Source organism: Leopardus geoffroyi, chromosome D1, assembly GCF_018350155.1.
Source record: "Leopardus geoffroyi isolate Oge1 chromosome D1, O.geoffroyi_Oge1_pat1.0, whole genome shotgun sequence".
In the NCBI taxonomy this organism is placed as follows: Eukaryota; Metazoa; Chordata; class Mammalia; order Carnivora; family Felidae; genus Leopardus; species Leopardus geoffroyi.
This window is the reverse complement of record NC_059329.1, coordinates 108,567,162-108,592,079: the sequence shown is the minus strand read 5'-3', so window position 1 is coordinate 108,592,079 and position 24,918 is coordinate 108,567,162. Positions and strand designations below refer to the sequence as shown.

General features: G+C 49.5%; 1 protein-coding gene across 3 annotated transcripts in view; it reads right to left on the bottom strand.

Moving 5' to 3' along the window:
• The window catches only part of POLA2 (DNA polymerase alpha 2, accessory subunit), a 27,849-nt gene extending 2,931 nt beyond the window's left edge, over positions 1 to 24,918 (bottom strand). Inside the window, exons 1-14 of one of the 3 annotated variants that reach the window (XM_045485911.1) lie at positions 24,098 to 24,918; positions 20,519 to 20,643; positions 19,939 to 20,030; positions 19,292 to 19,349; positions 14,492 to 14,598; positions 12,309 to 12,502; positions 11,035 to 11,123; positions 9,641 to 9,796; positions 8,721 to 8,783; positions 7,896 to 7,938; positions 4,442 to 4,566; positions 4,100 to 4,138; positions 3,296 to 3,369; positions 147 to 255 (exon numbers count right to left, since the gene is read on the bottom strand). In XM_045485911.1, the coding sequence (XP_045341867.1) occupies positions 147 to 255; positions 3,296 to 3,369; positions 4,100 to 4,138; positions 4,442 to 4,566; positions 7,896 to 7,938; positions 8,721 to 8,783; positions 9,641 to 9,796; positions 11,035 to 11,123; positions 12,309 to 12,502; positions 14,492 to 14,598; positions 19,292 to 19,349; positions 19,939 to 20,030; positions 20,519 to 20,643; positions 24,098 to 24,176 (1,353 nt within the window). In that variant the 5' untranslated portion in view covers positions 24,177 to 24,918. Of the gene's footprint in view, positions 1 to 146; positions 256 to 3,295; positions 3,370 to 4,099; positions 4,139 to 4,441; positions 4,567 to 7,895; positions 7,939 to 8,720; positions 8,784 to 9,640; positions 9,797 to 11,034; positions 11,124 to 12,308; positions 12,503 to 14,491; positions 14,599 to 19,291; positions 19,350 to 19,938; positions 20,031 to 20,518; positions 20,700 to 23,627; positions 23,690 to 24,097 lie in introns of those variants that run through there. The other 2 variants (XM_045485912.1, XM_045485913.1) reach the window with 2 other exon arrangements.

The following is a 24,918-nucleotide window of genomic DNA, read 5'->3' as shown; positions in this document are numbered from 1 at the left end:
AAAAGAGAGAGAGAGAAGCTTAAAATTCAGGCCCTACCCATGCCCCCAAAAGGCACCCCCCCTCCCTCCACTTAGGGGGAAGAGCTGGGTCCCCCGCAGCACATTGGATTCAGGCTGCCTGCTTCTCAGGGAAAGGATGCTGGTACCTTGATGTCTTCTCGAGGCAGATCGGAGTAGCTGAAGGGTGGCTGTGGGTACACGGACTCGTGGTGCACATCCCTCAGCGATGGGACAAAGACGAGGTGGGAGCCAGAGCTACTTTGTCAAAAAAGCATCAGAAAAAAAAAAAAAAAAAAAAAAAAGCATCAGAAGAGGGAGAAAAATGAGCGCAGTTGAGTCAGAACAGCTGGACGACAGACTGAAGATGTTGCAGCTTAACACGAGAGCCTACATCCAGGGAGGAACTTCAGAACTGAATTCTAGAAGGAGAGGTGCTGTTTCCCATGGGACACTGTGAGCAAAAGACGACTGTTCTCATCTCTACCCTTCTACCTCAACGAGGCTCAGGTCACCCAGGACATGCTTCCTTCCGGGTGTTCCACTTTCTTCTGATGTTCTACTGGGGAAGGGATGGGACCGTTTGGTAGAAAAGGGGGAGAAGTTGGGATATAGAAAATCTAGAAAGACAAGGTTTAGACCAAAGAGTCAGAGCTGAACCCAAAGTTCTGCGTCTTCGCGCTACGCAAACAGATGCAGCTCACGGGCATTAGTCTCCCTGACCGGGGCTCTTTCCCGGGGAGGGGCCGGGCCTGCCGACCGCCTGCACACACGGCCTTCCCGTTCAGGGATCAAACTAGACCCTCCCGACAGAACGCTCGGTCTGAATTACGACGGAGACAGAAACACCTTCAGAGGGATGGGGAAGAACGCAGGTGGCCTCTCCCCGAGCCAGCCCCGTGCCTCTCGCGTGCGGAAGCGAGGCCCCAAGTTTTTCTCAGCAGCCCGTGTTGCCAAAATGACAGGAATATTTAACAGCAACAGCAAAAGCAATGATTCCCCCTGACGGAGGCAGAAGGGGGGAATCTCTAGGGGACAACATGTAATCGAAGAAAAACCCTGAACTCTGGGACCCAACTGTTTATCCTCCTCAGCCACACAAAAGAGGAAAGGGGGAAAAAAAAAATCCTGTTTCCCTGGTTCCCTCAGCGGTGCTTGGCAGTGGGGCCTATTACAAACCACACAGGCGCAAAGTGTCACTTTGGGGGCATGTTCAAGACTCACCAACAGCTCTCCCTGCCAGCTCCCTCTCTTGCTTAAAATGTGTGGCCTTCCCAGATACAGGTACAGGGATAAAGGCATTGGTGATTGTGGTCACATCTGTCACTTGTTTGTCATACCTGCTCAGAGTGTGAACTGAGACTTTTGCAACAGAGAATAAGGATCTTGAGACCACAGATACTTTGCATGCGATGGTCCCTCTGACATGGAAAAGTGCACTATCATTTCCCAAGGCCTGGCGGGGGGACCCGAATGGGACTCGCCGTGCTCTGCACCCCACGGGCTCAGTTTGTGGTGGACACGACTGAGCACTGTGGTGGTGCTCAGTCTGCAGCTGGCCCCTCTGTTTCAGCGAAGGTTCTGGAAGAGCAACGGTTAAGGAGAAAACAGCCCTCCCGCTCATGGTTATGAAGTGGCTGTAGGGGGAGGGATCCGAAAGAAAATTCCAACTATGCTGAGCATTGCACAGCCCTCAGGCATCACGGTGGGAGGGTCCCCGCGGCCGCTCCCTCTGCGGCTCAGCTCTCTGCGGAGGGGGTGCTTCCTCAATAGTTCTGGCTTTTACTGATAAATCAGCTTTGTGCTCCGCGTTTCTGAACTCTCAGGAATAAAAATAAATTCCCCTAACGAGGAGACGCTGACCACTTATATACAGTTAGGGGAAGGGGAGGCGGCTCTCCCTGCCCTGAGGCGCACACTGGCCACAGATGAAAGTGCCTGGCGGCGCTGGGTGTTCACCCCGCAGTGACAATGCCCCGTTTGTTCTTTGTTTGTCCCACTGCTGTCACCACCACACGGGGCGAGGAACCAAAAACAGAACCCGATGTCACAGAGACAGCACCCAGCCCACTGGGCACTGCTATGCAGGTCCCTGCCCATCCCCAGGGGACCCGAAAGAAGGGGACACCGGCCCTGCTCCCGGATGCCAGGAGGGGGCAGGGGGGTGATCTCAGAGGAGGAGCACTGGGCGCTCTCCAGCTCTGATGAACCCGGCCAGGGTCACAACAACGTGGGAGGCAAGAGGGCAGGCACTGTATGGTCTTCGTTTGTGGAAGGGAGGGGGGGAAGGGGAGACCCAGTCGCATGCAGGCTGTCGCTGGCACGACTCAAGTCCCCCACTGGCAGGTAAGTTAGAGGGTGTCTTCCCCCATCCCCGAGGCCTACCACGCTGGCCGTGCTGCCCATACAAGAAGGTAGTATTATGACTAATCAACTCTGGGATCAGTTCTCACGGTGGATGGGCGAAGATTATACATCTTGTTTTGAGAACCACCTTTGTTACAGACTCGTTTTTAAAAGCTTAGCCTCAGGAATGTGTATTTTTTACGAGCTCAGCTACAGGCAAGCAAATCCCTGGAGGAGAAGATCCATCACCTACCCCAATTCCTTTCAAACCCTGGCACTGGAAGGGCAGGGACAGGAAGTGAGGAGGTCAGCTTCCTGATTAACTTCCTACATGCAGCTTTAGACTCTTCCTGGAACAGTGCCCTTTCTCTCAAATTAGAACCGCTCATCTCTTTCATCGCCACTGTGACCTCTCACCGTCCCCTCCCCTTGGTCTACGGCGAGGATCCAAGGTCCCACCCTCTTGGGAGTTTCTACCACGGTTTCCTGGCCGTCAGCAGTGCCCCTCGAAACCCAGGGAAGCTCTGATGCCGGGGAAGGACTTGGGCTCACCCCAAAACAATCACTCGCGCAGCAAGATGTTTGGGGCCCCTGGGGACTTTTGTTGGGTAACTCATCAAACACTTCTCAGAATCAGCTGGGAAGATTCCCATGGAATGAGCTTATACAAAGGCGAGCGAGAAAAAGGAAGGAAGTAAAAGAACAAGCAAGGGAAGAGCGAAAGTCTATGAAGCGTTTTCCTGTCAAGTGTGTTTATCTTTGTGTTTGACAGAGATGCCTCTTAACCTGGCGTTGGTGCACTTGAGGGTCAAGAGTTGGATCTGATCTCTGTAGTTCAAAAGGATGAAGGGGGTAGGGGCTACCATTGCTTTCCATCAGTTTCAGCTTCTTACTGGGAAGCCCTGGAGAAACTAGGCAGCTTAAGGTTCTGTCCAACATTCTGAATTCTGACCTTCGTGTCCCTTCAATAATTGTCCGTAGACACTGCTTGAAGACATCTTCAAATGGACTTGTCAGCAGACAGTTCTGCAAGAGAAGAAGGGACACCGATCTAGAGGGTAGGCGTTGGCCTTTATTCACCTGCCTAACACGTTAGTGACCTCAGGGGCCAGCTGTTGAGCGAGGAGCTGGAGGGGATACAAAGACAAAAGAGATGGGTCTCTGTCCTCAAGGAGCGGAGTCTACCAGGGGGCAGGAGAGGAGATGGGGGAGGAATTCCAAATCCCCTGGAATGTAAGCTGAGAGAAAGACTAAAAGGAAGAGCGTCTCGAAATCCTTTCCCTGGAAGGTACAATATCCAGAGAGAAGGGTAGGAGGCACCAACTCTCGGCCGAGAGATGCCCTGAGAAGGGCCACTTGTGTTTTATGCACCAAGGGACAGCATGGTGTGGGGCAAGGAGCTGAGGGCAGCAGCCTGGTGGGGCGCTTTTGCACGTGCGGCTCCGCGACCCACAGACACCTGCATCCGAGCTAGTGCCCTGTGCCTCTGCATGCAGTGTCCCAAGGGGACACCAGGACTCACAGCTTTGTATTTCCCTCCCCCAGCTTCCAAATGGCCTTGTGTGCTGGGGAAGTGAAGCCTTCAAATTCCGTATCTTTATAAAAATGCCCCGCTACAATGTTTTTCTGTTTAGCCACAGGGATTAATTTAGGTTTGTTACAGATGCAGCGTAAACTCCAAAATCTGAAAGTAACAGCGAGGGCTCAACTGAACGCAAGAATCCAGCACTTGCCCATCCCAGCCCCGGCCACTTACCTCAACCTGCTCATGCTTAGCATCCAGGAAAGGTCCCAACTTCAACAGGCCCAAGGGGAGAGAAACAAAGGTGTCAGAACCACGCAGTGTCTGTGAGCACCTTCACATACCCTCCTAGTGGTTCTCTGCCCGGGATCTATCTGTCCCTCCAGGCTGCATGTGGAGCCCGGGACAGGTAGCAGATGGGGTGGGGGTGCCCGGCTGTGACCCTGGATGGAGGGGGGCTGCCTCCTACCAACACTGGGCCTTTTCCCAAAGTCTCTTCCCCAGTTTTCCCATTGGTACCCCTCCCCCCCCGCCCCCCGCCCAATGAGACGAAGCTGTCCCAGGAGGGTTTCCTACCAGGATGCAGACATCTGGCCGGTCGTGGTTGATGATGGCAATTAGATCGAGCAGGGGGTCATACGTGATGCTGTCAGAGGTCGTGTATGGCCCGCAGGCCACCAGGACCATGTTTTGCTCAAAATCTAAGACAGAAAGGATCACGAGGTGTTGATTGGAAGAAAACGGAACGGTGGCAGAAAGGACGATTAGGGAAAAAACCGCCCCAGGATTCAATTAATTGAGAGTCTCCCTAGGTGTACAATTCTGGGGATCCAAGAATAAGACCTCATTCCCAGCCTCAAAGAATATTCCATCAGCTGCCAGAGACGGGGAAGTACACGAATAGCCAGAGCATGACAGGCGGTTTGCTAGCAGCACACGTGAGCGATGGGAGGAAGCAATCGGGAGAGATGTGATCAAGGTGAGGTCTGCTAATGCGCTGCCTCCCGTTTTTATTGGGGTAAAAAAAGCACAACATAGGGGCGTCTGGGTGGCTCAGTCGGTTAAGCGTCCGACTTCAGCTCAGGTCCTGATCTCACAGTTCGTGAGTTCGAGCCCCGCATCGGGCTCTGTGCTGACAGCTAGGAGCCTGGAGCCTGCTTCAGATTCTGTGTCTCCCTCTCTCTTGGCTCCTCCCCCGCTCATGCTCTGTCTCTCTCTTTCAAAAATAAATAAAAAAATTAAAAAAAAAAAAAGCACAGCATAAAACTTACCATATTAACCATTTTTAAGTGTACGTTTCAGTGCCATTAAAAGAATCCAGAATGCTGGGCAACCATCACTGCCATTCATTCCCAGAACTCTGTTCGTCTTGTCAAACTGAAACTCTGTTCCCATTAAACACTAACTCCTCCTCCCCCGCCCCCATTCTCCTGTCCATGATTTTGGCCGTTCTAAGTATCTCATGTAAGTGGAACCACCCAATATTTATCTTTTGGTGACTGGCTTATTTCGCTTTGCTTATGCTTGTAAGTAGGATTTTCCGGGAGCCAGGGCAAGCAGTCTCCTGGAGAGCGTGCGGTTTGAGTGTGTTTGGCGTGAGGGAACATCTGGTGGTCCCGTGTGGCTGCTGAATGTGGTCCACGGAGGAGTCCAGATGGGCTGGGTGTGAGGCTCGGAATGGGATTCCCGCGTGAGCGGCACAGAGGCGTGGCGTTTGGCCACCTGTCGCACACTGCCCTTTTCCCCACAGCATCGGCTTTCCTTTGGGAGAGCCAGCCCTCTCCTCCGTAAAGCAGTCTGGGGGCTGCAAATTAAGTGTACTGTCGTCCCCTGGCCCGGAGACAGACGTCTGACCAGTTTAAGCCATCCACGCTCTTCTCCCTGGTTCTGGAATCTTGAGGTGAACTATCCAAGAACAGAAAAAAGGGTGGAGCTGACCTATTCCAGCCAGAGGTAACCGGGCAACATAGTTGGGGAATACCTGCTAGCCGGATACCTCGAGTTGTGAGGCCCTTCCCTGCTTCTAAGTCTGCGCTCCTAGCTGCCTCTCTTACCTGTGGGCTAGCTGGATTTCCCCTGACAAATTCTCTTTTTAAGTCCGAACCAGTTTCTGTGGCTCTCACTGACAAAACCCGAAGATCCCTGCCTTCTCAACATGTTTTAGCTTCCTATGGCTGTTGGGACAATGATCACAAACTTAGTGGCTTAAAGACAACACAGGTTTATTATCGCGGGTCTGGAGGTCAGAAGTCCTAAAATCAGTGTTGGCAGGGCTGTGTTCCTTCTGAAGGCTCCCGGTAAGAAACTGTTTCCTTGACTTTTCCAGCTCCTAGAAGCTGCCTGGCATTCCCCGGTTCGTGAACCTTCCTCTACCTTCGAAGCCGGTAGCCTACCATTTCTATCTCTGACTCAGATCATTCTGCCCACCCCCCCCCTCCCCTTACAAAGACCCTTGTGATTGCACTGGGCCCACCTGTGCAGTCCAGGCTAACCCCCCCACTCGGGATTCTTAAATTAAGCATATCTGCAACATCCCTTCTGCCATATAGAGTAACATATTCACACGTTGCAGGGACTGGGGCGGGGGGGGTGCATTACTGGTCTACCAGAGCAGGAACCCCATGAAATGAGACGGACAGTTCAGGGAGAAGAGTAAGTTTCATGCAACGATAGGGCAGAGGACAAAGTTAAATTTGGTTCTGAGGAGCCTACAGGAGATGTAAACCCTGGAGTAAATACCAAGTGCCAGCTGGACAAGGCCCATGTCTTACTCTGTCTCCACGAGTGCCCGGCTCAACACCTTGGTCAAAAATGTTTGTTAATAACCTATTCAACTGCTTCCAGAGGCTTCCCTGGCATACAGCGAGGCTCCGGGCATCTCATGTCAATTTCGCTTCACCCCCTGAAGTGGACCTAATATCACCAAACTACTCGTGTTGCCAGAAGCACCTATCTTCTGATACAATGGGCAATGTCACAAACTCCTAAACTGCATTCCTGATTCTAGGTCATCTCCAAGAATGACCTCATCACTATCAATGGGCACAGGGGGTTGACAATACCCTGGCGTCAGCCATCTCATTGTGAGTCCTCAATGGTCTTCTGCTTTGCTTTCAAAAATGCTTTGAATTATTTTGAGGCAGTCTGTTAACACTTCTTTTTGTCCCTTCCCCTCTAGATTAGTTATCAAATGACTCCGGGCTTCCTTAGAAATTTGTCTACTTTTTTCAATTTTTCAATTCTATTTAAATCCAAGTTAGTTAACATACCGTGTAATAATTGTTTCAGGAGAATTTAGTGATTTATCACTTACACATAGCACCCCAGTGCCCACCCCAAGTGCCCTCCTTAATGCCCATGCCCCCACCCAGCACCTCTGCAGCAACCCTCAGTTTGTTCTCTGTATTTAAGAGTCTCTTGTGGTTTGCCTCCCTCTGTTTGTATTTTTCCTTCCCTTCCTCTATGTTTTGTTTCTTAAATTTGTCTAATTTTTAAATAAACTTGCTATTTTGGAATAACTTTAGAAACATAGGAAAGTTGTAAAGACAGCACCAAGCTCCTGTATATATACCTTTCCCCCAGCGTCCTGTAATGTCCTAATGCTCCCAGCGTCCTGACTATGGTGCATTTGTCAAAACGTAGCAATTAACGCGGGCTCATTACTCTTAGCTTCTGAATTTATTTGGGTATTACTAGCTTTTCCACTAATGTCCCTTTTCTCTTCCCGGATCCCATCCAGGATAACACAGTGCATTCAAAGAAATTCTTTTATATAAATATTCCTATTTTTCCTCTCATAAAGTAACTTCCAGATACAAATGGCATGCCTCTTGTAGCCAGAACCCAGGTGGCAACGCTCACTGGGCTGGGACCCCGGCCTTCCACAAAGCGCCTGTGAAGCCACCAATCTGCTGTCACCCCTAGCCTCCGCCAGGGTGCGCCCAGGCAGCTTCTGCAGTTTTCTCAGGGCCTGAGGAACCTCGTCCACCATATTCACTGTTAGCAAAACAACGTTTGGACCCAGACTTACCTTCATCCTCTTCGGGGGGCTGATAAAATGGAAGCGGCACACCCTTAAAGACAGGAGAAAAGCTAAATTGAGGCCTTACCCCAGGCACCATCTTTGGTTAAAAAAAGGGGTGGCCCCTGACCGGCATGGGAGGGGGGCGGGCAGATAGCATTTGCAGGTGGGAGGGAGGGTGGTGGGGGAGGGCTGAGACGCATAAGAAAGCAGCCTCAGTCTTGCTCCTTGGAGCTAAAAGCTCACAGATCTGATGATACCTGCCAGTCTTCTATATGGCTCAGAGTGACCAAGAAATCCACGTAATGGGAGGTCACGGCTAATCTCATAACATAACTCAAGACAGGTGCTTAAAGTACCAGTTCCCTCGGCCAGGACTGGACAGCAGGGCATCTGAGGCTTTTGCTTGCACTATGTGAAAATCAGTGGAGGATTATCACCTAGAGCAGGGATAGGTAAACTAGGGCCTGTGGGTGCAATCTGGCTACTTCCTGTGTTTATAAATCAAGTTTTACTGGCACAGAGCCACACTCATTGGCTTATGGGGGGTCCATGGCACTTTTATGCCACAGCGGCACAACTGAGTCATTGTGACAGAGACCGTATGTCCTGTAAATTAGCCTGAAATAATTACTCTCAGGCCCTTTACAGAAATGGTTTGCTGACCCCTGGCCTAGAGGCAGCTTCCCATTTTACAGAGAATTGGGAAGCAAACAGATAGGCTCTCAAAAGGGATGAGTTTCCAGGACAGTCAGAACTGCATGTACTGTGCCTGCAGCAAAGCGGCGGGGGGGGGGGGGGGGGGGGGGGGGGGTTGGGCAACTGCCGGGGTACCTCGTAGAGTTTGGTGGCAATAAGTTTTCCACCCGTGGTGTTGATTCCTTCCAGAATTACAACCTGAAGGACAAGAAGCAGAACGGGAGATAAATGACAAGTCAGCAATAAACTATTTTGATACAGTTAAAAATTATTAAGTATCGGGGCACTTGACTGGCTCAGTGGGTAGACCATGAGACTCTTGACCCGGGGGTTGTGAGTTTGAGTCCCACGTTGGGGGTAGTTTACTTAAAAAAAAAAAAAAAAATTAGGTACTAAGTCCAGCTATCTCATTTTGTAGTTGTAAACGTGGGGGTATTTTTTTAGAAAACAAATTAAAGGGGCTGGGGAGCCTGGGTGACTTAGTTGGTTAAGTGTCTGACTCTTGGGTTTCGACTCAGGTCATGATCTCACAGTTCGTGATCTCACGGTTCGTAACAGTGTAGAGTCTGCTTGGGATTCTCTCTTGCCCCGCCACCTCCCCACGCCCCTTCCCTGCTTGTGCTCACTCACTCTTGCTCTCTCTCTCTCTCCCTCCCTCTCAAAATAAATAAAAAACTTAAAAAAAAAACAAAACAAAGGGGTTGTATTAGTAATAATTATGCTCTATACGGATGACCTAATTTTTTGTAATGATCCTATGAGGTAAGAATTATTATTCCTATTTTAGAGATGAAGACACTCTGGCTTCAAGAGGATAAGGAATGTGGCCAGAATGACACATCTTGTGGGGTGGAGCTGGACCCCGGCGACAGATCCCAGAGCCGAGGTCAGAGCACTGGAGGAAAGCTGGAATCCCCATGAGCCTGGGCTCTAGCTACACCCCCCGCCGCCACAGGTTGAAAGCGACAGGCAGCCGGTGACAGAACACTCGTCCCCAGAGCTGCAGCCCGCTACATGTACTACGGGGTGAACAGCCCACGCGCGTCCCATCTCACCTGTCCGGGAAACAGAGAGTATTCTTTGAGCTCAGATAAATCCACTGGAATTTGAGCCCCCAAGGAATGTTCCCGGTCTCCCTCAAGAATCACGGATTTGCTGTTCAGCTTCCCGTTGGTATCACAGCCAATCTGGCCCAGCAGAGTAACAGGCTCCTACCGAAGGTGTAACAAAAGAATGACAGTCTTTGGGACAGGAGCTCAAAACCTGAGGTCAACAGAATAAATCACAAAGCAAATCCCAAACGGCAAATATTTTTTGGCGGGGCATCATATTGACGAGAATCACCACTGCCTCTCACGGCAGAAGAACGAACACTCAGATGGCATTTGGTCTGTCTGCACCACCCTCCACCCCCATGCTTGAGCCCCTCTAAGTGGCCACCTAAGCTTGAGCATCTCAAGTAAAGGGAAACTTGCACCCCAAGGCAGCCCACTGCATCTCTGGAGAGTTTCGACTATTAACAGTAGCTCAGGTCTATCGAGCTCATGAACATCGGGCACTGTTCTACAAGCTTACGTGTATTAACCTAATTTTCACAATTGTGAAACTGTGGATACTGTTATTGTACTCACTTTACAAATGAGAAAAATCAGCCCAACAGGTTACATAATTTAATCAAGGTCAAAGAGTGGGTAAAGTCTGGTTTGAAGTTTGGCTCCAGAGCCATATCCTTAACCACATACCATATTGTCTCTTAACAGGAAGTTCTTCTCTGAATTGAGCTGAAATTTCTCTCCCCGGGGCTTCCTCTATCCTGTTCCCACTCCTGGGGGCCGACTGAGGAAGTCTAATCTTTTCCCAAACTTCCTTCTATGACATGGTTTTGCATATCTTCCCCAACTGGTCAATCTTCTCCGAACGCAAACAATGACAGAAGTACCATAAGGAATGTTCTAGAACACATTTCCCCTTAGATTAAAAAATGTTTTAGAGAGAAAGCACTGATCCATATGCCAGATGATATCACCATTCAAGATACTATTGGCAATAGTTGGTCCCTAAGGACAGAGACCAGATTAGGGGAGACTAGGAGTCACCGCTTCTAGACTCCCTATCCTTGCCGTTGTCCTCATATCCTGATAACTGAATGCTTCTATTTGTAGGAAATCTCCAGGGGGCACCTGCCTTACCACTAAAAGGAAAAGGCCTCAGTCTTTGCTTGAGCACAAGACCCTAACCAAGTGCACAGAAAATGACCGTCTCTGGTCACAAAACCCGACAGTTCTTGTAGGTCTTTCTTCAGAAGGATCCATTTTATCAAATTCAACCAAGACGGATGTTCTAACTAGAATGTAGACAAGATGTAAAAAAGGACGCAAGAAGGATGCCTGTTCCCCATCAGTTAAAAAGTACAACAGTAACTGGAAAGAACTGGTAGAACAATTCTTACTTGAGCTGGGACCAGAACAGAAGTAAAAGCCTCAATCTGGTAATGTTCCTTAAGTTCGCTGCCGAGTTCTTCGATCTTGCAGGTCAGAACTGAAATCCCAGAGGGGAAAAAGTATCGTGTTTAGGACGTTCCACTTGCCAAGGGCAGAAAATACCGCACGCTGTAAGATATTAAAGTCAGCCAGAAGCAGGAGGGCGTCCAGGACGTCTTTCCAAAGCCTAACGAATCTCTCGAAATCGGGTTGCTGAAGTGGCCTTCCATTTGGCCACATATCGTGTGGCAGAATCCCTGAGAGTCAGCACGGATCCCCACAACCCAGTCTTCCTTTTATTTTGGTCATCAGTGAGGCTGAGGGGAAGTCAAGCCCAACCTGGAGCGTCTTCCATTCTTTACAAGGAAGAAGCCGTGAGTGTCTTTGACCTCACTTGGGCTTTTTTGACATAGTTCAAGTGGTTGTCACTGGGAAATGGTTGCGTGCTTTTCTTTAGCACTTTTCTTTAGGGAGGCAAAGTGACTTGGGAGAATTACTGAGAGCACCCCCTCCACTCATGTCCCTCCACTAACAGGGGCGTGTGGAGGACACCTACCGACTTCTATATTCAAAGGCAACCTTGAATATAGAAGGTATAGAACCTCGTTCTACCTGCCTTGCTAAAGTTTTGTTACTTTTTTTTTTTTTTTTTTTTAAATCTCTTTAATGCCTCCACCTGTACTCCAAATATCTATGTCTTTTTCAACGTTTTATTTTTATTTTTATTTATTTTTGGGACAGAGAGAGACAGAGCATGAATGGGGGAGGGACAGAGAGAGAGGGAGACACAGAATCGGAAACAGGCTCCAGGCTCTGAGCCATCAGCCCAGAGCCTGACGCGGGGCTCGAACTCACGGACCGCGAGATCGTGACCTGGCTGAAGTCGGACGCTTAACCCACTGCGCCACCCAGGCGCCCCAAAGTTTTGTTACTTTATACCTTTCCAGGTGGTTTTATAGCTTCTGGAACTTCTTTCTTTCTTTCTTAACAAAAATTTTTAAATGTTTTATTTCTTTTCGAGACAGAAGAGAGAGACAGAGACAGGGAGGGAGAGTGTGAGTGGGGGAGGGGCAGAGAGGGAGACAGAATCCGAGGCAGGCTCCAGGATCTCAGGTGTCACCACAGAGCCTGATGCGGGGCTTGAACCCACGAACCATGAGATCATGACCTGAGCCAAAGCTGGGCGCTCAACGACTGAGCCACCCAGACACCGCTCCAGAATTTCAAAGGGAAAAACAATCACCTTCTCGAATATCTGGAAGCTTCTGAAACATTGATTTGTAGCTCCCGGTTAGTGCCTCTGGACACCCCAAGACCTTCAGGCTGATATTGCCAGCCCCTCCTCTTCCAGACCAAGACCCTCCCTGTGCTGAGCCAAAGGAGGTAACCACTTCTCCGCGGTTACTTCTCGCGTTGTACTTCTGAGAGGGAGCAGCACTGATCGGAAGCAAAACGGGTAAATATTACTATACTCGTATCTAAAGAGAGAGGAGAATACAATGAGGTCACCTTGGGGATTGGACAAACGTCAATCTGGCCTCACATTTTCTAAATCTAATCAGCTTAATGGGGTCGGACATACCTGGACCTTTAAGGAATTTCAAGGAATGAGGGGAAGTTTAGAGACAGAGACAGATTTTAAAGGGTTTTCTCCTGGCTTCAAATGAAACAAAGCGAGACCAAACCAAACCAAACGCTGAACTGATTAAGAAGCAAGTTTCAAGTATCACTTTCCTTGGTTTCTTATGATTTTTTTTTTAGCACTTATTAGAATACCATTAGAGCCTGGCTGTGGATAAGCCCAAAGTTGCTGTGCACATCTAATACCTCACGATGTAGTTTAAGGTAGACACCCCAATAAAACACAGTTAAAAGGAATTAATCAACTTTCCCCAGTGTCTACGGAGGTGGAGATGTAATGAATGCAGTCAGTTGGTGAACAAATATTCCCATTCTTCAAGGCTCAACTGACAAGTTCTCGTATTTCCTCTCACTGACTGGTAAACAAAAACACACAAATACTGCTGAACAGCTTGGATGACAGTGAGGCCCTCTAATCCTCTGGTCGTGCACACAGCTCACAGAGAGGTCTATTTCAAACGGTCTTCATTTAATGCGCCGAGACTCTGCAGGGGCCAGTTTTATGTGGGTGACGTTGCAACTGGTGCTAGGAGTCCCTCTTTCGACAGACAGGCTACAGAAAATGAGCTCAATTAATCACCTCGCTCTCCAGGGCCGCCTCTACTTGAATAATTTAGAGGTTACTTTCATAAATTACCAAACCAGTCTCTGACGTCAGCTTTATTAGCGTGCATTAAAAAATGCCTAGGCGGTGCATCGCCGACTTTTCCAAGCTCCTCCCAGAGCAACTCTGTGGGACAGCCATGACCACCGGCCCTTTAACGCCATATTTTGAGCGACTGCTTATTTAGAGATTATAACCGCCGTGATAGTGCTGGTTCAGCTCATGAGAACCATGTCTATACACCAAGTTTCAAAGATGCCCTTGGAAGTCTAGAAAGCTCACGTCTGAAACCTGCGAGCAGGAGTGGCCCAAGCTGGCGTTAACTGTCCATCAGAGTCCAAGGACTGCTCATCTGGAATGATTGCGATCACCTCCTTTCTCAAGAGAAGGAGCTGGGAAATCTTAAGCTCTGCTGAATCTGGAAGACGTGATCCGAAGCACAGGTGGTGGCTGATGGCAGTCAGTATTTCCCTAAACGGTTAACGTGACTGCTTCTTAGCCTCATCCTGATGTGGCAACACCAAAACCTTTCTCCGACTCGGCAGGGCCCTCACCTATGGGATTCTCCAATAGAAGACATGTCATTTACGGATTTCAAAAAAAATCACATGTGATCTTTGTGGATTTATGTGCAGAGGTGGCAGCGGGGATAAAAATGCCAATTAAGTCCATGTAGAGTCACAGCGACAAGCAACCTCTCAGAAACTAGTTGTAACCTGAGAGAGGAACAATAAACGGGTTACACAACATTATGAACGCACAGACGTGCTTTTCTTTTTAAAAACTAAATACTTTAGCTTAAGAGAAGAAGAAGAAACCCAACAACAAATGAACAGAGGCAGGTGGAAACTTATTTGTCTCGACTGGCAAGACTAAGTCTCCAGGACTTCTGAATAGATAGGTTGTTTTCCACAGAAGATATCAGTTCCTGATCTAGGAAATGAGCCCCAGAAAAGTGGGTGGAAAGTGAGTTTCCTTAACTACTGGAAGACACGGTAATTTTCCACACAGGAAGAGAAGGCGGGGAGGGCAGGGAGAAACGAGGCTCTCCGGCCAGGCACCGCGGAGGTACATGTCCACCTGCATCTCGTAGGGTCACTCTGTAGAGTCAGCCACGCGATAACCAGAGAAAGGGGAGGGCAGGCCTGCTGTCTGGCAGCTGGATTCATTCTGATCCATACCTTGGAGAGAAACTCGACGGCGAGAGAAGCTGATGCGGGCTCCGAGTAGACACAGTCCTTTTGGTTAGGGGGGTTTCTGGGGTGGTGATAGCTCGCTTCTGAGAACCCTAGGAACAAAACAGAAGACAGAATCCCAGTCACTGTAGATGCAAGTTGCTAACCGAGTGTATACAGCCCCTTAGGAAGAGAAGCATGGTGCCCAAATGTAGGGCACGAGGTAGGACTGGGTTGGTTCTGTTCTTAATGCCCCATCTCCAAGCATAAGCCCACATAGAAATCTGTAGCGGCCATGACCAAGATCCATCAGAATCCTGTCCCCGTTTTGAAGGCAATAATGAAAAAGTACCAACATTTCCCAGAAAAAGACTGCCAAGCAGGCAATCTGTCCTGTCAAATTGTTCACGTGGTCGCTCTCTTTCCCCACCTCTTTGCTTTAGTACAGCTGCTGAGTTTTGCGACGCGTACGGTTTTGACCTGTGCGGCCACGGTTTCCTCAGAAGGGATGGGACCACGTTACTACTCATTTTGGCAAAGTCCCCCGCACGTTTTCAAAATTAGAGATAGGAACAACTCCAGGCGGATAACACGGTTGAGCTCATAGTTGGAGACTATTTAGCAAACACCTCATTGACGGTCACTTCTGTTTTCTGGTTTTTTCTCATCAACCAAGAATCCAAAGATATACCCAGGAAGGAGGATGAAACCCACAGCTCAGAGACTCATTGCTCCCCAAAGTCTAGGACAGACGACTGTGGCAGAGCAAAGACAAAACCCTTGCTGGGACCACAACCAGGAGGCCAGCTGGCCTGCGGTGGATTCCCTGCCCTTGGGCTCCTCCTGGCTGTGTACAGAAGTTATGCCACTACGGCTATCTGCTGGGGATGACTGGGGACAGAACACAAGAGAACGGACTCAAGACCGTCATTAAGTAGCTGGAATTGGAAATTAGATTTTAAAAAGACCCTTATGCTACCATTCTTATACAATAACCATTTTCTTTTCACCCCTCTGCTTTCTGCCCACTGCTGGAGACTGCTGCGGCCCAGCCCACAATAACCATTTTTAAAAGGTGTTTATTTTATTTTTTAAACAGAGAGCATGAGCAGGGGAGGGGCAGAGAGAGAGGCAGACACAGAATCTGAAGCAGGCTCCAGGCTCTACAGTGACAGCAGAGAGCCCGACGCGGGGCTCAAATCCACAAACGGTGAGGTCGTGACCTGAGCTGAAGCCAGATGCTCAACTAACTGAGCCGCCCAGGTGCCCCTACAATAACTCTTTTTTAATGGTATTTTAATATTTTTCCAATTAAAAAAATATAAATCTTAATATTTAATCTTAGTTTAAATACAAATCTTGGGGCGCCTGGGTGGCTCAGTCGGTTAAGCGTCTGACTTCGACTCAGGTCACGATCTCGCGGTCCATGAGTTCGAGCCCCATGTTGGGCTCTGGGCTGATGGCTCGGAGCCTGGAGCCTGCTTCCGATTCGGTGTCTCCCTCTCTCTCTGCCCCTCCCCTGTTCATGCTCTGTCTCTCTCTGTCTCAAAAATAAACGTTAAAAAAAAAATTTTTTTTTAAATAAATACAAATCTTAATTTGAATATTACATATACTGCTTTTTTTGCACTATATTAATTATGAGCAGTTCCCCACATTATCAAAAACTTTGTCCTTTTTAGTAGCTGTGCTAATTAAATTGCTACGTAATAATTTACATAACTACTTCTCTACTGCTGGATGTCTGGGATGCTTGTAGTTTTGGGTGATTATAAATAATGCTGAGATGCTCACCTTTACACAAATAGCGTCTCCCATAATTTGGATTATTTCCTTAGGGGAGAGTCTGACTAGGGATAGTTACTGGACCAAAGGATGGATAAGATTTTATGGTTTTGCTATACATTCTCAAACTATTTTCTTTTTTTTTTCAACGTTTATTTATTTTTGGGACAGAGAGAGACAGAGCATGAACGGGGGAGGGTCAGAGAGAGAGGGAGACACAGAATCAGAAACAGGCTCCAGGCTCTGAGCCATCAGCCCAGAGCCCGACGCGGGGCTCGAACTCACGGACCGCGAGATCGTGACCTGGCTGAAGTCGGACGCTTAACCGACTGCGCCACCCAGGCGCCCCTCAAACTATTTTCTTAAACGACCCTTGTAATACACAGGGGCTGTCCAACTCTGGGGCCAAGGTGGTGTGGCAGTATTTCAAGAGAAAGACAGTCTGTCTCCCAGGACGCGGCAAGAGGAGGTTACTCTGGGAGACAACGCGGTCTCATGGTGCTCGTCCTCAGCCCTCGCAGTGAAAGCTGATTGTGTCAATAAACCAACTCCAGTCATGCTTCTCGGGGATGCGCTCTGACCAAGCTCATGAGGTCTATCAACACTACAGGCCAGTATTCATTCACAGCGAGGACAAGTGACTGAGGGTACCATATTCCCATAAGCCGGGGTGAGCACATGCTCACGCCGCACAGAAACCCAAGTCACGGCCAAGGATGCCAGTTTACTAACTTGCTAGAAATATAACGCAGGTGGCCTGGGAACTTCAAATCCTTGGGCTAACACATTCTCCCCTGTCGGGCAGGACACGAGGAAAGCCAGACTATAACCACTGGATTTACGGTGAGCCTGGAGGCAGAGAGTGGCTGTCAACTGCACAAGGCAAATAATGATGATAAACCAAGGCCACTGGAACATTCACCCCCTATAGCACAGGTACACCTGCCTCTGAGACCCGACAAGGGCCTGGCAACCTCACTGTAGCACCGTTCGTGTGGGAAAGACCGACGTTCGGCACCATGACTATTTTGTCAGGAGGCCACTGATGTGTGGCCTAACAACGATCAAGCAGTTTCTGTGTGCCAGCTCCTGTTCTGAGTATTTTACGTTCCTCTAGCTCAGCCCACACGGTGTCTCCCCTGAGCTTCAGATACATTTCATATTGTTTGCTCATTTCAGTCCGACTCACTCAACTCTGATTCCCTGGTCACCAAGTGTGATGCATAACTGAGCCTCCTAGATGTCTCTGTAGCAGGAATGGGTGTCCTCGGTAGGATGTCTCCGTGGCTGGGAGGGTACATACTTCCACATTAAGTCAAGTGAATTTGCATCTGATCTCTGCGTCAGTCTACTGAGAGCTGGGTTACCACGAGTCAGTCCCCAAGAACGTGATCAGCTCCGGACATACAGACAGATCAGATAAATTCTGGGGCTGTGAAGCTGTCCGTCAGATCGACACGTGACAGCCCCGCTGGGTCCCACAATTCTGGCTGATCCTACGCAGGGAGCCGAGGCAACCGTGCTCATCCAGAAGAGCTGTCCTTCAACAACTACCAACGTGCCAGGCTCTGGGCAAACAGCAGCGAACAAAGCAACGTCTCTGCAGGGAGCTTCCGCTCTAAGGGAGGGAGGCAGACTAAAGCAAAGAAGTAAATATAGAACAGGTCTCATGGCAATGGGTTCCACAGAGAAGAATAGAGCAAGAGAAGAAAACGGGGGAGGGAAAGAGGAAGGGGCTTTGCTCTCGCAGGCAGAGCTGTTCCCTCAGGCAGGGGGCATATGAGATGGACACGTGTGATGTGTCTCAAGAGCAGCAAGACCACCAGAGTGGGGAGGAGGGTGGGAAGACAAGGGAGTGGGGCCAACTCCGGACAGACGCTCACACACCTTCTGAACGTTATGAGGGACGATGGCAGAGCCAGGGGAGAGCCGAGAGCAGGAAAAACCTAGTCCGACTTGCATCTGAAGGGGGCACGGAGCACCGACTGTTGTGTGAATTGCTTGGAGGCGGACAGAGTGAAAGAAGCCAGGACGGGAAGCCATCCCACTCACTCAAGAGACGCCGGTGCTGCAGGCCTGGTGGTGACAGGTCCTGGTGGACAGGGCTCGGAGAGGACCCGGATTCTGGAAGGAGGGCCGACGGGACTGGTGGAGGAGTTGGATGTGGGGCGTGAGCGAGAAGGAAGACTGGGGGAGGTCTCCAGGGTTCCTGGCCCGAACGAACGCAAGAGCGGAGGTACCTTTTAGTAAGGTGTGGGCTCCCGGACAAGCCCATCTCTAGGGGGACAGTCAAGTGCTGATTTCAGATCTCTTCAATTTTAGGCTAAGGGAAGTCGCAGGAGGCTCCCATAGTATGTGGTGTGTGCCTGTTTTGTGTCAGCACCTCCACGGGGCACGTTTCTAGCTTTCTTGCTCACCACAGGCACACCTGAGCTACTCACCTTCCTTCTCACAGGGTAGCTTGCTTTGAAACATTAAGGCTTGCTCCGTGCTTATAAATTTCTACACATTTTAAGCTTCTTGAGGGCAGAGCCCAGCCATGCTCGTTTCATTCACCACTGTTCACCCGGGGTCTCGTACAGTGCCTGGCACTCAGCAGCTGCTCAGTAAATGAACAAAAGCACCCCGATTGTACAGCTGGGGAAACCGCAGCTCAGATAAAACAACTCACCCCAGGTCACTTAGGTCTTTTGACTCAGGCTTGTAGGACTTCTGCCTGATACAACACTGTGTAACTTTTACAGAGAGTAATTATGGAGAAACTGTATTTGTAAATATTTTATGATATGTTAACTGAAAAGAAAAAAACAAAAAAAGCAGGGTAGCTTCATGGTCACAAGGACTGCTGTTATGTAAGCGCATCTATGCCCGTGATGGGAAAGGCAGTCGTGGCAGGAACCGTATACGTGGTTCATCCTCTCCCTCAGAACTTCAAATGTTGCGATAATGTTTTAATGTTTCTAGAATAAAGACCAAAAAAAAATGCTACTTGTAGAAAGCATTTCCAAACACTATACTCACCTTAGAGGGTGTGGTGTAAGAGTTCAAGAGGGTCTCTTCTTCTTCCTCCACTTCAATTCTAAAAAAAAGTGTTTAAGGAAAACAACCAAAATCTAAGGCGATTGTTGATTAGATAAGAAATCTAAATAGTAGGTACTTAAAAAAAAATTTTTTTTTATTTTAGAGAGACAGCCAGTGGAGGACAGGGGCAGAGGGGGAGAGAGAGAGAAAATCCCAAACTGGTTCCGTGCTCAATGCAGAGCCTGACGCAGTGCTTGATCCCACAACCCTGGGATCATAACCTGAACCAAGCAAGAGTCGGATGCTCAACCAACTGAGCCGCCCAGGCGCCCCGGTACGTACTTTTTATTATTTGTTTTTATTTTATTAAGTTTATTCATTTATTATTTCTGAGAGAGAGAGAGAGAGCGCACGTGCACACATATACACAAGTCGGGGAGGGGCAAAGAGAGAGAGAGAGGCAGACACAGAATCCGATGCAGGGCTCGAACCCACAAACCAACAAACCGCGAGATCATGACCCGAGCTGAAGTCGGATGCTCAACTGACTGGGTCCCCCAGGTGCCCCTACTGTTTGTTTTAAAATTACACAAATTATGAAACACAGCATGTGGCTTGATGCAAAGACCTTGGGCAGAAAAGGATACAGTTCTTGTATGGAAACAATGTCTCTAGCTCCTGCGTGCCCACCATCCCCGGAGGCTCTGTGCGAGGCTTTGGGCAATCTTTTGCTCAGACACTGAGGAATAAAAGATAATGAATATATATTATTGTGTAGTCAAGTAACAGAGAAAGTGTTTTTCACAGCCGTGAAGTAGGCGTTCAAAATGTAATCACATATATCTAAAATTCCTCAAAGTAAGAATTAAGAGGATGCATGACAGACTAAAAAGGAACAGTTATCCCGTGACTGTTTGTTTCTAAGAACTTAATTCTAATAACAAAACCAATGGTTTGAAGACCTACCACCCGACATACAGTTTTAGGTGATTTATACCCACTCTCACGTAATTCTTACAATAACCGTAAAAAATACGGGTGATTAGAACCACTAACAGAAGAGGAAACGGAGGCCCAGAAACACGTTCTATAGTTTGCCCAAGTGCACATCGGGACCAGAATCCAGACCTGATTCTACAGCCTGTGCTTCTCGATACATCCCAACGCCTTCCCTCAAGAGCAAAAATAGGGAATTTCAGGATTAGTTTCCTTACATTTTGTTCTTACCTCATGCTCAAAAGAGCTCAGGATCTCCGAGGTCAGGCGAACATTACCTATGCTGGTGCAGAAGGCTATAAGCTCAGTGGCCATTTTCTCTTCATTCTGTCCATACAGAATGCACAGCTCTACCACTGTGGGAAGGAAAACTGGATGAGTAAGAACTCAGTTCATTGCTTGCAGCCTTCCCCTTGAAAAGTGAAAATAATCCTCTATTTATTCAATCAATATTTATTCAGCACCCACTAGGGCCAGGCACTGTTCCAGGCATGAGACTACAGCAGTGAACAAAACAGAAGAATCCTGGTCTCCACGAAGCTTACTATTGGAGACAGAAAACAAACAAGCAAAAATCTGTAGGATGTTAGACGGTTACGTGTGCTGTGTAGAAAAATAAAGCCGGGGAAGGGATCAGGGGTCGGTATTTTTCAACACAATGATTAGAGCAGGCTTCGGTGAGTGAAGACCGGAAGTGAGGCGTGCAGTATTCAGGGAAAGAGCTTCCAAGCAAAGATCCCGAGGTAGAAGCAAGACCAGCAAGGCCGCTATGGCTGGAACATAGGGAGGAAGGAGACAGAAGATGAGCCGAAGGGTCAAGAAGGTGCAGATTGCCGGCCACTGCAATTACCCTGGTTAACACTCTGAGTAACTTGGAAAATCACTAGAGAGTCTGGACAGAACAGTATCACTCTGGATGCTGTGTTAAGCATAGACTAAAGGGGACAAGGGCAGATTCAGAAGGACCAATTAAGATAATCATGGCAGGGTGCCTGGGTGGCTCAGCTGGTTAAGCGTCTGACTCTTGATTTAGGCTCAGGTCACCATCTCACGGTCATGAGATCGAGCCCCACATGGGGCTGTGCGCAGAGCGTGGAGCCTGCTGAAGACTCATTCTGTCTCTCTCTCAAAAAAAAGAGAGAGGGGGGCACCTGGGTGGCGCAGTCGGTTAAGCGTCCGATTTCAGCCAGGTCATGATCTCACGGTCCGTGAGTTCGAGCCCCGCGTCAGGCTCTGGGCTGATGGCTCAGAGCCTGGAGCCTGTTTCGGATTCTGTGTCTCCCTCTCTCTCTGCCCCTCCCCCGTTCATGCTCTGTCTCTCTCTGTCCCAAAAATAAATAAACGTTGAAAAAAAAAATTAAAAAAAAAAAAAAAAAAAGAGAGAGGGACAGAGAGACAGAGAGAGAGAGAATTATGGCAAAATGCAGGTGAGAGGTTATGGTGGCTGGGTTCAAGGTGGTGGCAGCGGAGGTGGGGAAGAAGTGGTTGGGCTCTAGATGGGAAGCATCCTGAGCGTAAGGCCAGTGGGACTCGCTAATGTGAAGCAAAAAAGGAGTCAAGGATGAGGCTGTTTTCAGCCTGAGCCCCTGGAAGGTTGAGGAAGACAGCAGAGGAAGTCCCGTGAGGACATACAGGAGCTTGGTTTTGAGACACATGGAGTTTGAGATGCCAATTAAATATTCAGCTGGCAGTAGGATGGACCAGCCTGCAGTTCTGGAAGAGGTCTGGGCTAAGATGTACACCTGGGAATCAGGAGCAACACATGGGATGAAAAACCACGAGACCAGCTGAAATGACTAAGGGGCTCATCTGGGGCTCAGGACGAGCTGAGAAGTGGTGACAACCAAGGTAAGAAAACAACCAGGTGTAGTGTCTGAGAAGCGAAGGGAAAAACGTGTTTCAAAGAGGACACGACCGTCAAATGCTGCTAATTTGAGACGAGGACTGAAAATTCACCAGACTTTAGCTAGGTGAAGGTCACTGGTGACCTTGAGAGGAACAGTTTCAGCAAAGTGCTGGGGATGAAAAAGCTTCCTGAAATGGGCTGAGGGAGGAAAAAAATGAAGACAGCAAATATAGACAACCCTTCCGAGGAGGTTTGGTGTAATTGGGGAGGAGAGAATTGGAATGGGGGGGGGCGGTCAAGAGAATGTTTAAAAAAATTTTTTTTTTCAACGTTTATTTATTTTTGGGACAGAGAGAGACAGAGCATGAACGGGGGAGGGGTAGAGAGAGAGGGAGACACAGAATCGGAAACAGGCTCCAGGCTCTGAGCCATCAGCCCAGAGCCTGACGCAGGGCTCGAACTCACGGACCGCGAGATCGTGACCTGGCTGAAGTCGGACGCTTAACCGACTGCGCCACCCCGGCGCCCCAATAGAATGTTTTAAAAGAGGAGCAAGGGGCGTCTGAGTGGCTCAGTCAGTAGAGCATCGGACTCTTGTTTTCCGCTGAGGTCATATCTTGTGGCTCATGAGTTTTGAGCCTCGCATCAGGCTCCGTGCTGACAGTGTAGACAGAGTCTGCTTGGGATTCTACCTCCCTTGCTCTCTTCCCCTCCCCTGCTCACACACTCTCTCTCAAAACAAATAAATAAACATTAAAAAAAAAGGGGGGGGGAGCGAGAACCACATTTCTACGCTATTAGGGGAAAAAGCTCTCAGAGCAAGAAAAAGGGAAAATATAAAGAGTTTAGAATTACTGGGGTGATGTTCTTAAGGTGAGAAAGAATGGGATTTAGGACTCAAGTGGAGGGTCTGGATTTTGCTAGGAATATGGAGAATTTATTCATTATAATAGGACGGAAGGAGAGGTAGGTGGGAAGAAGGAGCGGTGGTAACTTATGGAAGTTTTCCAATTCGATTTCCTTGGTGAAACAAGTTCATCAGCTTTTGAGTGGGACAGAAAGATGTCAAAGGAGGAGAAGGTGGCAAACAGTCATCCAGGACACGCAGAGGGGAATAGATCAGGGAAATATGGTCTGACCGGCAATGTTAGAGTCCCAGTGAGGTTAGTGATTATGAATTCAAAGCCTAGCGTGCCAACGTCACTACCAAAGTAGTTCTGGGAAATGGAAGCAACAGGAATTTTGGAAAAGAACGCACTGGGCATACGAACGTGGACTATTCTGGTATCTCACGTTAAGTTAACATGTTTGCATCCTGGTTTTATGTATTGAAAACTGCTCCTGGCCCAGAGCCTGACCAATAACAGGGAGCACTGGACCGGAGGAGAGGGGACTGGGGTTCAGGGACCAGCTCAGGCTGTTTCTCCCTCTGTAAACAGCTGACAAGCTCCCCACAGTTCCTACCAAAGCTCAAATTCAATTCTGGAAAGCCACCTCAAGGGAGGCATAGCGGCTTTGATGGGAAACGACGGATCAGCAGAAATTTAAAGAGGAGGCTGGAAAGGGAGGAGCCAGGAATAAAAAGCCATATTGCAACCCCCCCCCCCCCCCCCGCAATCTCTTGCTCTGTTATGGAGGCTTAAATAATTTCCCAGCTCTTGCCACCGGGCCTAATCTGAACCTGGCATGTCCCAAGTGCACCCTTCCGAAACTGCGTTGATTTAAAGTGGTGCTTCGTATTCTTATTTTTGAGTTGGGATCCAAGAGCACGCTGCGAACATTTCAAAGTCCCCACATCCCGAATCTCAACACCTGGATTCACTCTTCACCTCCCAACGACCAAGAGGTCCGATCTAGGGGAGGTGGGGCTTGGAAGCGGTCCCCCTCTGGGTTCTACGTGACCGGGAACACGGAGCGCGAGCGCGGACCTCTGCTGGGGTCCGGGGCGGAGGCGAGGGACTCACATTTCTCAGCCAGAGCCTCATCGCAATCCACGTCAAAGATCTGCAACTCCTCCACCAGGCGCTGGGCCGACACGCTCATGGTGACCCAGGGGGCGGCTGGGGGTCCGGCCCACCGAGCTCGGACCGGAGTCTAAGGAACCCGCGGCGTGGAGATCGAGGGGCAGGACGAGCTTCCCCTGATCCTTTCACCCTTCGGGAGACCGAGACGGAAGGGGGCCAAACAGCCCGAGCCCTCGGGCGGTCAGAAGGTCCCAGGCGTCAGTCACGGAGGAGCGCCTTATTTTAATTGGGAGAAGCCCCAAACACCCGAAGGGAGGAAGCAGAAATCTCGTTAACTCGCTCTTCTGGAGAGAACGTCCTGCTTCCTAAAAGCTACGGCGGAGCATCTCGAGGACTGGAGCAAAACCGAGCAATCAAGGAAAACCCGCCAAATGGTGTGCGCGGAGCGCGCATGCGCGAGGCCCGGTTCAACCCCACCCCTTCCCCTCTGCTTCCTTCTTCACCTTCCCTGTCGCCGCGCGCGCTCGCGCGTCTGAGGGCGCGTGCGCACAAACGCCGACGCGCCTGCCCGCGCGCTCGCGTCCGGGCCCCGCGGGCAGCCGACCCTGTGGCGGCTGCGCGCTTGCCTCTCGTAAGGCGCGAAAGCTGGGCTCCGGCGCGCGGTGTCCTTGACTCCCCGGATCGAAATCGCGTCCCCGTGCCAGCCGCGGTTGCTGCATTTCGGGCACCGCCCGCTGGGCGAAGCTCGGTGACGAAAGTTCGTCACCCTTTTGTCTCGTGCCTTGGTGCGCAGGCGCTGTTGTGTATACGTCCGCCAGCCT